Here is a 15,367-nt window from a genome sequence, read left to right on the forward strand (position 1 = left end):
TAAATTTCAATTGACAATACAAGAATAACACATATTCAGTCTAATTTAAGGAATATCATATTCAATAACTAAAGGTGAGATATCAACTAGATTTGGCTATAAAGCAAACTTTATTAGTCGGAATGTGTGTTGAAAGAAAAATGGTTTACATAAAAAAAAAATACAATACTAATTATTTTAAGAATTTAAGTTTATACTAACTTTGTTTTCTTTACAGTATCTAAATTCCTGTAATTTTTTAAATAAAAAAAACATGTTTTTAAAAATTGCAATCTATCAATACATATAGCAGTTTTCAATATGTATGCTAGTGAAATATAATTGTAAAAATTGTAAAATATATGTAGAAAAAATAATTTGAAAAATTGTATTAAATATTGTGAACTTGTTGTAAAATTTTGACTTTCAGCCAGCAGTAACTCATCTGATTCAGATAGCTCAGAGTTACTGTTCCTGAAGGAGTTCTCTACCCTTCGCTTTGTGTTTGGCAACACACACCTACATTGTTCTTCAACCCTCTACCATCGCATTTCAAAGTTAGTTCACTGTGCCACCAACCACCAGTACCAACCCTATGGAAGTTCAAAGCAGAGTAATCTAATTCAACTGTTTTATTTATCTAATACGTATTCTAGTTTTCAATCTTAATTCAAGACTTAAAAAGAAATAACTTATTCAATTACAAATGGGAGGTAATTCTCATAGTTGTCGTTTACAACCTTAGAGGCAACAAATAATTGTTGGATTGTAAGCTACTAATCAAATAAAACATTAACATATTGGGGAAAATATGATACTAATTTATTTTCAATATGTAAATGTTCACTTAATATTTTATTATAAAACATTGAGAAATTGAAACATAGAAAAGTAAACATAATTTAAAAGACTTTTACAATAAGCTTTTAATTACATGTAATAAGTTTTAATCAGACGCTTTTTATAACTCTGTTTATTCTAATTTAAAGAAAGTAAAATTTGTTTTGTGCATTAATATTTCGTAACAATGCCACCAAAACGAAAAGCTGAGCCAATCAACTTCAGCACATAAAGTTGGTGCAAAAGATGAAGCAAAAGACCGAAATATCAACAACAGAAGTAGAATGACTGCATCAGAGGCAATAAAACTATTTATTGATTCTGATGAAGAAGACAATATTCCTGGTCTATATTGTGATGATAGTGACGTTGAGTTTGAGACTGAACACTGTGACATTGAAATTGACAGTGACAATGAAACTACATTCTGATGCATGTGGTGCTGTAAAACTTCACTCTCCTTGGCGTATTGATAATAATTATGTGTTCAGACATTGTAAAAAAAAAAATAATTTCTGAATCTTGCTGCATTGTTGTTTGATCCTGAGTCTGGATACCAAATTTGGCTTGATTATCTCAAACAGTTCAAAAGTTATAGGCAAAGTTAGAAGCAGATAAGTCAAAATTGGTTTGGCAGTGGGAGCTCAGGAAATGGGAGAAATTAGGCCAGGGCTCAAAGGGTTAAAAGGATTTGTTGTTCAAAAATCTGTTTTATTTGACAGATCAGAAAGATCCCTCAGTTTTTGTTTTATGGTATCTGTTGCAATATACCAAACTAAAGCCTGTTTGTACCTGTATACCCAGGTTCAGCCACCACACCTGAAGAGCGCCCCAAGCCCACAGAAGAGCAGGTGAAGTCCCTGGAGGAGTTCATCCCCACGACGCTGCTGCACATGATGTTCATCAAGCCCACGGTCACCCTGCTGCAGACGGAGCACCCCTACTGCGACGTCACCAAGAAAAACTACAGGTGTCGACAGAAGAAAAGGGTCAGGCATGGTTTTTATTCTTTAGATATGTAACCAATTTAAGAAAACTTTAAGACACCTGAGACCCTCCCCTCAAAATTTTAAGATTTGCTGGTCTTTGTTCTGCCAGGATGAATTTTATAACTGTTATTACATGAAGCACTTTAAAGTGTTACTGACAGTTCACCTGTTTATTTGCGGAAAGTATGAGATTTATTTTTTGATAAACCTATGTCTTCAAATCTCCTAATTTATGTTGGGTACTCACTGTAGCAGGGTTGGCTTAGGGAAACCTAGGCATGAGAAAATATGTTTCTAACAGAAAATCCTTCTCGTATACCATTCCCTTAAACTTTCATTTTTATACCACCTCAATATAAACAAACTTGCTTAAAGCATCATGTGACCCCACATTCAAGCCAGTTCAGGCAGTCCACAGAGGAATCCAAGTGGTCTGACATCTTGTAAAATTTGTGTGAAAAAGGTTTAATTATACCTTCTGTTTTCATCTGCCTGATGTAAGAGTATTGACCATTAATAAATAAATACCAAATTTTGTTAGATTGTACTAAACTGTATTTCTAGTGACTGCCAATGTTGTATTGATTGTACACAAACTGTATTTTTAGTGACTGCCAAATTTTGTTAGATTGTAAAGTGTACTTGTAGTGAATGCCAAATTTTGTTAGATTGTACACAAACTATATTGCTAGTGCCTGCCAATGTTGTTTTGATTGTACACAAACTGTACTTGTAGTGACTGCCCATGTTGTTTTGATTGTACACAAACTGTACCTCCCCAGGACACCAAGACCCCAGAAGAAAGCCACCAGCCGCCACCCATTGCAGCCGTAGTGCTCTCAGCATCCAGATTTGACCTGCAGATCACCCGCCCCATGTACCCAGGGCGTCTGGTCAAGCTGGTCACCGCCATAGCCGGACCCTCTAGTAACTTGCTACATCATTCCCACTCACACATGCAGATCAAGGTACATTTATCCTGTACATTTATCTTACTTTATTTTGTACTCATATCATTGCACCTCATAAAATTAACTCCGCCTTCTAGATTTTATTGTAAAAATTCCCCATACTTTTAATTACATTATATTTCCTTATTTTCTTCCTTGGCAACTTATAAAATGTTACCCTCCCTTAACTGTGATGTTAATTACCCTTTATTATCTCCCCTAGCTGTTCAGCCTACAGGCTGGTCTATGTTACCTCCCCTGAACTGTGATGTCAAATTACCCTTTATTATCTCCCCTAGCTGTTCAGCCTAAAAGCCGGTCTATGTTACCTCCCCTGAACTGTGATGTCAAATTACCCTTTATTATCTCCCCTAGCTGTTCAGCCTACAAGCCGGTCTACAGCGATGCAATGGAGATGGGACGGTGTCACGACCTTTGACCTTGCTACCACCCTGCAGCTTTGCCCTGTACCTGAGGTCCCTTGTGCTCCCAAAACTCTGGTATGGTGTTAGGTGTTACAGTTATGGTGTTACAGTGTCACATCTGTTGTATGGCATCGCTGAGTCCACCCAGCTCTAATGCATACCTGACCAATGTTCCCTCAAAGGGGAAGAAAATAGTGTGTAACATGTATTTTGTTTGAGTGGTGTTCCAAAAGTCTTATACAATTTATGCAGTCACGCAGCTTAGAAAATATAAGTGGATGGGTGTTGTTCTGACCACATTGTCCATTTATATACTGTCGTCACAGTAACAGATTAACTCTACTTCATCTGCCCTTTTGACTGTCAGGTCCAAAACATTCTTACTTTTACACCCTGTCGTTTTGTTACCCTGTATATTCTGTGATAAGCTGTATATTCTCTGATTAGCTTTATATTCTCTGATAAGTGTATATTCTCTGATAAGATGTATATTCTCTGATAAACTGTATATTCTCTGATAAGTTGTATATTCTCTGATAAACTGTATATTCTCTGATAAGATGTATATTCTCTGATAAACTGTATATTCTCTGATAAGATGTATATTCTCTGATAAACTGTATATTCTCTGATAAGCTGTATATTCTCTGATAAGCTGTATATTCTCTGATAAGCTGTTTATTCTCTGATAAACTGTATATTCTCTGATAAACTGTATATTCTCTGATAAGCTGTATATTCTCTGATAAGCTGTATATTCTCTGATAAGCTGTATATTCTCTGATAAGCTGTATATTCTCTGATAAGCTGTATATTCTCTGATAAGCTGTATATTCTCTGATAAGCTGTATATCCTATGATAAGCTGTATATTCTCTGATAAGCTGTATATTCACTGATAAGCTGTATATATATTCTCTGATAAGCTGTATATTCTCTGATACCCTGTATATTCTCTGATAAACTGTATATTCTCTGATAAGCTGTATATTCTCTGATAAGCTGTATATTCTCTGATAAGCTGTATATTCTCTGATACCCTGTATATTCTCTGATAAGCTGTATATTCTCTGATAAGCTGTATATTCTCTGATAAGATGTATATTCTCTGATAAGATGTATATTCTCTGATAAGATGTATATTCTCTGATAAGCTGTATATTCTCTGATACCCTGTATATTCTCTGATAAGATGTATATTCTCTGATAAGATGTATATTCTCTGATAAGCTGTATATTCTCTGATAAGCTGTATATTCTCTGATAAGCTGTATATTCTCTGATAAGATGTATATTCTCTGATAAGCTGTATATTCTCTGATAAGCTGTATATTCTCTGATAAGATGTATATTCTCTGATAAGCTGTATATTCTCTGATAAGATGTATATTCTCTGATAAGCTGTATATTCTCTGATAAGCTGTATATCCTCCCCAGGACCAACTCCCCCCCCCCCCCCCCGCCACTCTGATAAGCTGTATATCCTCCCCAGGACCAACTCCCCCCCCCCCCCCCGCCACTCTGATAAGCTGTATATCCTCCCCAGGACCAACTCCTCCCTGCCACTGATAAGCTGTATATCCTCCCCAGGACCAACTCCTCCCTGCCACTGATAAGCTGTATATCCTCCCCAGGACCAACTCCTCCCTGCCACTGATAAGCTGTATATCCTCCCCAGGACCAACTCCTCCCTGCCACTGATACCCTGTATATCCTCCCCAGGACCAACTCCTCCCTGCCACTGATAAGCTGTATATCCTCCCCAGGACCAACTCCTCCCTGCCACTGATAAGCTGTATATTCTCCCCAGGACCAACTCCTCCCTGCCACTGATAAGCTGTATATCCTCCCCAGGACCAACTCCTCCCTGCCACTGATAAGCTGTATATCCTCCCCAGGACCAACTCATCCCTGCCACTGATAAGCTGTATATCCTCCCCAGGACCAACTCCCCCCCCCCCCCCCGCCACTCTGATAAGCTGTATATCCTCCCCAGAACCAACTCCCCATCCCCTGCCACTGATAAGCTGTATATCCTCCCCAGGACCAACTCATCCCTGCCACTGATAAGCTGTATATCCTCCCCAGGACCAACTCCCCCCCCCCCCCCCGCCACTCTGATAAGCTGTATATCTTCCCCAGGACCAACTCCTCCCTGCCACTGATACCCTGTATATCCTCCCCAGGACCAACTCATCCCTGCCACTGAGAGAATGGATGTACGAGATCCCCAACGCTTCCATCAACATCAACAAAGCCAGTGTTCTCCTGTGTACCAGAGTCATCTCCTCCTGGCTCAGCCTGAACGAGCCAATCGGCTCTGAGCACACCTTGAATGACTCCCTGCTTGATGACCTGTTCCCTGTGTCAGGTACAATTTTTTAACCCACCTGAAATTTTAAATTTTATTTGAAAGCTGCTACCCTGGCTTGTTTTCAAAGACATTTATGTTGAATTTAAAATAAAATACACTGATTATGCTTTTTCTGAACTTGAAATCATAGCCTACATAAAATGATATACCTCTCTGTAACTTTTGATATTGTCAATTTTAAAACATTTTTTTTAATAATGTAATTTTTGTGTATATTTTACTATATTTTTTGAATTAGAAATTTTTTATGTAACTTTTAAAAAGCCATTGTTGAACAGAGTAAAACTAACAAAATCTATTTTATTTTCAGGGGAGTCAACTCAACAAAACTATCCATTACTAGAACTTGGGTTATCTGGTTTGGAGTTTAAATCCTGTGATAGTGCATTGGTCAATGCATGTGTGGGGAGCCTGTCTCTGCTCCACATTTTTCTCTACACACCTGGTAATTCTTAACAATATCTTTATTTACCTGATAAGTGTCAATCAATTCTTACAACACCTGAACATTTTTTACACATTTTGGATGAACAGAGAAGCAAAAAAGACATAACATGAAACACAGCTGTGATACTTGAATGCTTTTCTTTGTGATTCCTTAACACTGTTTGAAAATTTATATTTTCCAGGTATTGGGGGTAAAATGTCTGTGATTCCTATCCTGTATGGACCCAGTGATACTTCTAAAATATGCAGCCCTGACTTCTTCCATGAAGCAACGCTGGACAAGGCGGAGGTCAGGTGTGACTGTATTACAGCAACATTCCAGAAGCCAAAACATGCAGGGGCCAGTGAAGGTGGGTGTGGTGATATTGTGTGTGGGTGTGTGGGGGTGGGGGAGGCGGAGACTGGTGGACAAGACAGAGGTCAGGTGTGACTGTATTACAGCAACATTACAGAAGCCAAAACATGCAGGGGCCAGTGAAGGTGGGCATTCTTCTGTGTGGGGGTGATGTGTGTGATGTGTGTGGGGGTGGGGGTGGGGGAGGCGGAGATTGGTGGACAGGACGGAGGTCAGGTGTGACTGTATTACAGCAACATTCCAGAAGCCAAAACATGCAGGGGCCAGTGAAAGTGGGCATTCTTCTGTGTTGGTGTGATGTGTGGGTGGGGGGTGGGGGATGACTGGCTTTCTATGTTGAATTAACATATAACACATAATGATTTTAAAGTCTTTCTAAAGCTTTCTCATTTAATTTTTCAACAGCTATGAGCAAGTATTTTTTTTCTTGCCTTTAAATAAAAATCAGAAACTTTACCTTTATATCTTAATAATGTTCAGTAATGTTACAATAACGTTATGTCTTACAACTCCAGTTTTTCATACTAATTATTATAAACACAATTAAAATTTTTCCTTCGTTAGCCCAAGCTCTGGCCCTAGTGGACTGTCAGGGCCTCTGTGTCTGGCTTTTAATTAACACAATTTAAATTTGTCCTTCGTTAGCGCAAGCTCTGGCTCTAGTGGACTGTCAGGGTCTCTGTGTCTGGTTGGACCCAGGATTAATCTCCTGGTTCCACTACTGCCCACAGCCCAGGGTAGGCCTGAAAGCTGAGCCAGTAACAGTAACTCTGGACCTGTCTCTAGCTCAGATGACCTCCCCTTTGAATGCTGTTTCACAAGGTAGACTTTAGAAAAAACAATTTAAAATGGTGATTAACGCTAAGATGGGTAGGACCACTGCCAGGGGATTCAAAGTTTGTTCGTTGAGTGTAATACATGTGCTGATTAACTCTGAATATGGTGCTTCATATTGATCATCTTTCTGTAGAATTTTTCTGTTAATTAAACATGATAATAAACATATTACTAGTAAACTGTTTTTTAAATTAAATAATATTTACTGCATAGTTCTGGTTACTTTAAGAGCTTTATTTTTTTATGCTATTCTATATGTGAAATTAATAAGTTTTCAACATTTTTCCCATGTCAGCCTCCGTACGCTCCACCAGCTCCCCCTCCCACCCTGGTCTAAGTAGACAGCAGACGTCAGTCTCACAGCCTCCCCAAGGGAGACAAACATCGTGCTCAGAGGAGACAGAAGCAGCAGATGTGCAGACTGAATCTCTAGGAAAGTTGTTTGCTTACTACTTCCCCCTCGTCCGCATGCTTCACCTTCAGGTACTTCCCCCATCTTTACACACGTATCACAACAACTGTTTCTCCTGTATCCATGTACACAGTCATGGGTAAACTTTAATTGATATTGTATTCATACCTTGTTAATTTATGGACATTTTTAATTCTATTGACAAACATTTTTAATTCTGATGATGGAAATTTTTTTTAATCTGTTGACAGACATTTTAAATTCTGTTGATTCTTTTGCAATTTGGCAAGGGAAGTAGCGTTGGCCTATTTGAGTGACACATGATGGGAAATATTGTGGCCAACACTATACCCAAATTTCTTTACTTACCCTGAAGTGAGTTAGGTACCCCTAAGGGCTGGGTGGACTCAGGGATGTCATACAGACTCTGCCCGGGATCTGAACTTGAGACTTATGGGTTAGCAGTTGAAGGCTCTACCATTCAACCAGACCATCCCATTTATGCTATTAATGGACATTTTTTATTTCTGTTGGTAGACATTTTTAATTCCTCTGATGGCCATTTTTAATTCCTCTGATGGCCATTTTTAATTCCTCTGATGGCCATTTTTAATTCCTCTGATGGCCATTTTTAATTCCTCTGATGGCCATTTTTAATTCCTCTGATGGCCATTTTTAATTCCTCTGATGGCCATTTTTAATTCCTCTGATGGCCACTTCTGTTTTCTGCCACTGACAGTTGGAACTGAAGCCCTGCGCTGTATTCCTGCCCAAGACTGGGGTGCCCAACTCCGAGTCTAGCTCTGATATACTGACCATCGTCCACCAAGCTCGTCAGGCCGGCCGTCTCTCCGACACACTGGTTCTGTGTGTGCCCACTGTCACAGTGACCAGCACCATGACCAAGCCCATGAGTGTGGCCCAGGAGTTGCCTGTCAGGTCTATACAAGGCTCCCTCATAGGTCAGTTGCTCTCAGTCAGGTAGGTCAGTTTCTCAGTCAGGTCTATACAAGGCTCCCTCATAGGTCAGTATCTCTCAGTCAGGTAGGTCAATGTCTCTCAGGTCCATACAAGGTCCCATTATTGGTCAGTTTTATCTGAGTGCCTGAATTTTAAACCAAATAGCACCAGAGTGCCGCACATTTTTCTGTTTACACAAATGTTGAGCTTACTATTTAAAGTCTTTACTTCTGAAGTTGTTGAATCTGTATTTAAAAAAAAATTAGTTTTTAATTTATTTAAATTATATGGTGCTTGGCTACTTTTGTGGACACCAGTATGGAATTTAATCTTATTTTATTTCTATCACCTGAGCAGTTTTTTTATTGTCTGTTAAAATTCAGTAACTTAACTGTACAGTTTGCTATAAATACACCAACTACTTGCTATAAATACACCAACCACTTGCTATAAATCCACCAACCACTTGCTATAAATCCACCAACCACTTGTTATAAAACAATGTTTGCTTGCTATCAATACACCAACCAGTAGCTATAAATACATCAACCACTTGCTATCAATACACCAACCAGTAACTATAAATACATCAACCACTTGCTATCAATACACCAACCAGTAGCTATAAATACATCAACCACTTGCTATCAATACACCAACCAGTAGCTATAAATACATCAACCACTTGCTATCAATACACCAACCAGTAGCTATAAATACATCAACCACTTGCTATCAATACACCAACCAGTAGCTATCAATACACCAACCTCTTGCTATCAATACACCAACCACTTGCCATTAATACACCAACCACTTGCTATAAATCCACCAACCACTTGCCATAAATACACCACCCACTAGCCATAAATGCCCTATCCACTAGCCATCACTATGTCTGCTTGCTACAATTCAAACACCATCTCTCTGTCAACAGGTGAAAAACTTCCCTGGTCCATTAAAATCAACAACATCTGCGTCTACTCGCTGCTCTCCTCCCGCCCTGACCCCCAGTTCCTGGTCCACCCCATGGACATCGTGTCCACTGTGGCCGTCACCTGCAAGTACAACCCCCCCACCTCGGAGAACATCAGCAACATGGCCATTTGTTTACACGTGGACGTGGGTCAGCCCCAGCTGGACATCACTCCATCTCAGGTAATGAGAGTTTGTAATGTCCTCAAGTAGTAGTAGGACAAGTAAGGACAGTTTGTAATGTCCTAAGTAGTAGTAGGACAAGTAAGGACAGTTTGTAATGTCCTCAAGTAGTAGTAGGACAAGTAAGGACAGTTTGTAATGTCCTCAAGTAGTAGTAGGACAAGTAAGGACAGTTTGTAATGTCCTCAAGTAGTAGTAGGACAAGTAAGGACAGTTTGTAATGTCCTCAAGTAGTAGTAGGATAAGTAAGGACAGTTTGTAATGTCCTCATGTAGTAGGATAAGTAAGGACAGTTTGTAATGTCCTCATGTAGTAGGATAAGCAAGGACAGTTTGTAATGTCCTCAAGTAGTAGCAGGATAAGTAAGGACAGTTTGTAATGTCCTCAAGTAGTAGTAGGACAAGTAAGGACAGTTTGTAATGTCCTCAAGTAGTAGTAGGATAAGTAAGGACAGTTTGTAATGTCCTCAAGTAGTAGTAGGATAAGTAAGGACAGTTTGTAATGTCCTCAAGTAGTAGTAGGATAAGTAAGGACAGTTTGTAATGTCCTCAAATAGTAGTAGGATAAGTAAGGACAGTTTGTAATGTCCTCAAGTAGTAGTAGGATAAGTAAGGACAGTTTGTAATGTCCTCAAGTAGTAGTAGGATAAGTAAGGACAGTTTGTAATGTCCTCAAGTAGTAGTAGGATAAGTAAGGACAGTTTGTAATCTCCTCAAGTAGTAGTAGGATAAGTAAGGACAGTTTGTAATGTCCTCAAGTAGTAGTAGGATAAGTAAGGACAGTTTGTAATCTCCTCAAGTAGTAGTAGGATAAGTAAGGACAGTTTGTAATGTCCTCAAGTAGTAGTAGGATAAGTAAGGACAGTTTGTAATGTCCTCAAGTAGTAGTAGGATAAGTAAGGACAGTTTGTAATCTCCCCAAGTAGTAGTAGGATAAGTAAGGACAGTTTGTAATGTCCTCAAGTAGTAGTGGGATAAGTAAGGACAGTTTGTAATGTCCTTGACCCATTTAACCTAGACGTTTCTCAAGTAAGGACAGTTTGAGCACCAATTGGTCTAATACAGTTCTGGCCTAGACCCATATAATTTAGTGGTTTGTCTTGCAGTTATTTTTACCTTATTGAATAGAGTTCAAATTCATGACTGTGTCAGTATTTGAACTGTCATGACTGTGTCAGTATTTGAACTGTCATGACTGTGTCAGTATTTGAACTGAGATGTCCACCCAGCTCTCAGTCGTGTGACTGTCCTTGTGCTTGTGACTGGACAGTGGCTGAAACAGCAGCTGAGCTTGTGTTGACCATCAGATTAGCCCTCAGTTAGTGTGGGATCACCTGTTTAGTTGAGCAGAAGCAACAAGAAGTTTGCCTGTTTAGTTGAGCAGAAGCAACAAGAAGTTTGCCTGTTTAGTTGAGCAGAAGCAACAAGAAGTTTGCCTGTTTAGTTGAGCAGAAGCAACAAGAAGTTTGCCTGTTTAGTTGAGCAGAAGCAACAAGAAGTTTGCCTGTTTAGTTGAGCAGAAGCAACAAGAAGTTTGCCTGTTTAGTTGAGCAGAAGCAACAAGAAGTTTGCCTGTTTAGTTGAGCAGAAGCAACAAGAAGTTTGCCTGTTTAGTTGAGCAGAAGCAACAAGAAGTTTGCCTGTTTAGTTGAGCAGAAGCAACAAGAAGTTTGCCTGTTTAGTTGAGCAGAAGCAACAAGAAGTTTGCCTGTTTAGTTGAGCAGAAGCAACAAGAAGTTTGCCTGTTTAGTTGAGCAGAAGCAACAAGTTGTTCACCTGTTTAGTTGAGCCGAAGCAACAAGAAGTTCACCTGTTTAGTTGAGCAGAAGCAACAAGTTGTTCACCTGTTTAGTTGAGCAGAAGCAACAAGTTGTTCACCTGTTTAGTTGAGCCGAAGCAACAAGAAGTTCACCTGTTTAGTTGAGCAGAAGTAACAAGAGGTTCACCTGTTTAGTTGAGCCGAAGCAACAAGAAGTTCACCTGTTTAGTTGAGCAGAAGCAACAAGAGGTTCACCTGTAACTGTCTTCACCAGCTCCACCTGTAACTGTCTTCACCAGCTCCACCTGTAACTGTCTTCACCAGCTCCACCTGTAACTGTCTTCACCAGCTCCACCTGTAACTGTCTTCCCCAGCTCCACCTGTAACTGTCTTCACCAGCTCCACCTGTAACTGTCTTCACCAGCTCCACCTGTAACTGTCTTCACCAGCTCCACCTGTAACTGTCTTCACCAGCTCCACCTGTAACTGTCTTCACCAGCTCCACCTGTAACTGTCTTCACCAGCTCCACCTGTAACTGTCTTCACCAGCTCCACCTGTAACTGTCTTCACCAGCTCCACCTGTAACTGTCTTCACCAGCTCCACCTGTAACTGTCTTCACCAGCTCCACCTGTAACTGTCTTCACCAGCTCCACCTGTAACTGTCTTCACCAGCTCCACCTGTAACTGTCTTCACCAGCTCCACCTGTAACTGTCTTCACCAGCTCCACCTGTAACTGTCTTCACCAGCTCCACCTGTAACTGTCTTCACCAGCTCCACCTGTAACTGTCTTCACCAGCTCCACCTGTAACTGTCTTCACCAGCTTCACCTGTGTACCACTGTGTTTGAGATGGTGGCCAATGTTGTCAGCAACACAGACAAACTGCTCAGCGACTGCCTCAAGCTGTTTGCATCAAAAGGTCACCAGCTGCTGCCCTCTGCCAAGCCTAGCCACTCCCTCAAGAAGTCGAGCTCTTCAGTCCATAAGATAGAAAGTGTTCGATCAGGTAACAGAACATTTTTGTATTTATATCTTTAGATTGTTTGTGAGGATGTACAGCAGTTTACACATGCTAATAATAAATATTGTACTTGACATATTTTTACATGTCTCATTACTTTTAGAATATCTTTAAATTTGTTGAAATGGAACATTGCCATAAAAGTCAATTTGTATTTGTACTCTAACTGTAGCTGTGACACTTTACTTATTTTTGAGGGTCATCCTTAAATTATGTCATGCTGTTTAAAAGTATTTTTACCAAGCCCTCTACCTCTCCCCTCCACCAGACTCCACTTAAAATGACATCATACCTCAGATTAATACTCCCTATAAAATTGCAGTTTTTATATTTTAAAACAAAATTCCTTGCTAGAATATTTATGGATCTATGTCAACACTGAATATATTGATGGATTTATATTGTAATTTATTACAAAAATAACTTCTTTCAATTCAGTTTCTAGGCATTGCCTTGTAAAGTGTATTACCCACCCCCTCCCCCAGCCATCCCCTTGTAATGTGTATTTCTCTCCCCCCCCCCCCCCCACCCCCTCACCCCAACCTTCCCCTTGTCAAGTGTATTACCACCTTCTCTAAACTTGTTGTGTAGCTGAGGTGACAGAAAACCCTGGGACAGAAATGTCAGAAGACTTTTCCCATGAAGGGAGCCCACTGCATGAGAACATCATAGAGGACAAGCTCGATGTGGGGGTCAAGCTGTCGCTATGGTTACAGCTGATGTTTCCACGGTTACAGTTTACTCTCTACAGCACATGTCCACTTACTCACAGAGGTCAGTTCAATGTCCATTTACACACAGAGGTCAGTTCAATGTCCATTTTACTCACAGCGGTCAGTTAAATGTCTATTTACAAGTGTTGATTAATTATCCAGTTACACATGTGAAATAATTATCAAACTTCTTTTGGGCTAAGATCATATGTTCACTTATAATATAACTACAATTCACTTATTACAATCATAAAATTCATTAAATTCACAGACTTAAAAAAATGAAATTAACCAGAATGATTATTGTTAAATTTCAGAACAAGGCCTTCTTTTTGTTCTGGAACATTTTGACCTGTCCATGGACTCTCAGAGTGTTTACAGCAAGGCCAAGGTCACTCTTGGGTCTGTGAGTGTCCAGCATTCAGTCAAAAGGTGAGGCTAGTAGCATCAGTGTTAGAAATAAGAATATGGGTTAGGATCAGTGCTACTGTTTTGTTAGGGTTAGGGGCCAATCTAGCTATGAAAAGACCCACCAACATTACTTTTTTCCTTTAATAGACAGGACATAATAAATACCACAGATGTAACTCATCTCTTCACACCAAACCTAACAGTTGTAACAAGTGATTGTTTTATTTACCCATCTCTTCACACCAAACCAAACAGTTGTAACAAGTGATTGTTTTATTTACTCAGCCCTTCACACCAAACCAAACAGTTGTAACAAGTGATTGTTTTATTTACCCATCACTTCACACCAAACCAAACAGTTGTAACAAGTGATTGTTTTATTTACCCATCTCTTCACACCCAACCAAACAGTTGTAACAAGTGATTGTTTTATTTACCCATCTCTTCACACCCAACCAAACAGTTGTAACAAGTGATTGTTTTATTTACCCATCTCTTCACACCCAACCAAACAGTTGTAACAAGTGATTGTTTTATTTACCCATCTCTTCACACCCAACCAAACAGTTGTAACAAGTGATTGTTATATTTCCCCAGCGCTGATGGCACCTGGAACTGGACTGACCCAGACGGCATTGTCCTGTCCTTCACGCGCCAGCTGCCCGCCAACCTCCACCTGGTCAGCAACAAGCTGTGGGCCTCAGACACCGCCGCGGTCGGCACCCAGCCCCACGACCCCGCCAATAAGGACAAGAAACATGGCGTCCTCTCCGTCACACTGACCAGAGCCCTGTGTAAGAACGTCAAGAAACGCCTGCGGAAAGCCAACGTTGAGTTACCCAGCGTCACTGAGGTAGACCTAACAGAGCCATCTCTTACCGAGAACACGTCCAGCTTGAAGCTGGAGAACATTGACTTCTGCTACCACCAGTACTTGTCAGAGATCTGCGTCAAGGCGGAGCCGTTTGATGTTGTCTTAAAACAGGAAGTCATGCTGCTGGTTGCCAACCTGTTCTCTGGACTATCAAAGGGAGAGAAGCGTGACAACAGGAGACAACCCAGCCCGGTCAAGCCTGACTTCCCCACCCACCCAGCAGGCACTAGCAGCAAGTACGCAAGTGTCCACAATCTGCCGCTGGTGTACGCCGACCTTGGGGTGATCAGAGTGTTCGTACCCTGCTCAAACACCCCCCCTGCTACACCACCCCCACCCACCCCGGCAGACCAGTCCGGCACAACTCCACCTAATGACTCAGCTGATTCTGTGTACATAGACATAGACAGTGCTGGGCTGGGAGGTCAAAGTTCAGATGACCCCACCCAGAGTAGAGCGGCACCAAAGTTGACTGGCAAGAAGCGTGTGGGTGTGGTGGGGGAGACGAGCTCCACACTGAACCACAACATGCTGGTGCTACAGATCCAGAGCTGTCTGCTACAGCCACATGCTGACAACCCACTGCCCAGGTGAGTCAAACCCACTGCCCAGGTGAGTCAAACCCACTGCCCAGGTGAGTCAAACCCACTGCCCAGGTGAGTCACCTTCCTTGTCTAGAACCCAATGCGCAGGTGAGTAAAAAAAAACATGTGATTTAATTTATTTACTTCCAAACTAAGCCTCACAAAAGTTTATTGAAAATTAGTCCATGAAATAGTAAAATTGAAAATGTGGATGTTAAGCCTGATTTTGGGACTAAAGAGTTAGGGTTATTTTGTGTGGCAGGAATGTTAAGCAGGCCT

At 40.6% G+C, this 15,367-nt stretch overlaps 1 protein-coding gene across 1 annotated transcript in view; it reads left to right on the top strand.

Moving 5' to 3' along the window:
• Positions 1–15,367, top strand: part of LOC131954953 (intermembrane lipid transfer protein VPS13B) — a 75,809-nt gene that overhangs the window by 10,433 nt on the left and 50,009 nt on the right. Inside the window, exons 11-26 of the mRNA XM_059318803.1 lie at positions 410–592; positions 1,624–1,808; positions 2,591–2,776; positions 3,134–3,258; positions 5,369–5,553; positions 5,867–6,001; positions 6,186–6,353; positions 7,004–7,180; positions 7,491–7,678; positions 8,347–8,569; positions 9,505–9,738; positions 10,929–11,042; positions 12,258–12,491; positions 13,098–13,280; positions 13,537–13,651; positions 14,228–15,094. Of these exons, the coding sequence (XP_059174786.1) occupies positions 410–592; positions 1,624–1,808; positions 2,591–2,776; positions 3,134–3,258; positions 5,369–5,553; positions 5,867–6,001; positions 6,186–6,353; positions 7,004–7,180; positions 7,491–7,678; positions 8,347–8,569; positions 9,505–9,738; positions 10,929–11,042; positions 12,258–12,491; positions 13,098–13,280; positions 13,537–13,651; positions 14,228–15,094 (3,502 nt within the window). The remainder of the gene's footprint in view (positions 1–409; positions 593–1,623; positions 1,809–2,590; positions 2,777–3,133; positions 3,259–5,368; positions 5,554–5,866; positions 6,002–6,185; positions 6,354–7,003; positions 7,181–7,490; positions 7,679–8,346; positions 8,570–9,504; positions 9,739–10,928; positions 11,043–12,257; positions 12,492–13,097; positions 13,281–13,536; positions 13,652–14,227; positions 15,095–15,367) is intronic.

This window comes from Physella acuta, unplaced genomic scaffold (genome assembly GCF_028476545.2).
Source record: "Physella acuta isolate Inbredline_101_S28 unplaced genomic scaffold, ASM2847654v3 ptg001044l, whole genome shotgun sequence".
Lineage (NCBI taxonomy): Eukaryota > Metazoa > Mollusca > Gastropoda > Physidae > Physella > Physella acuta.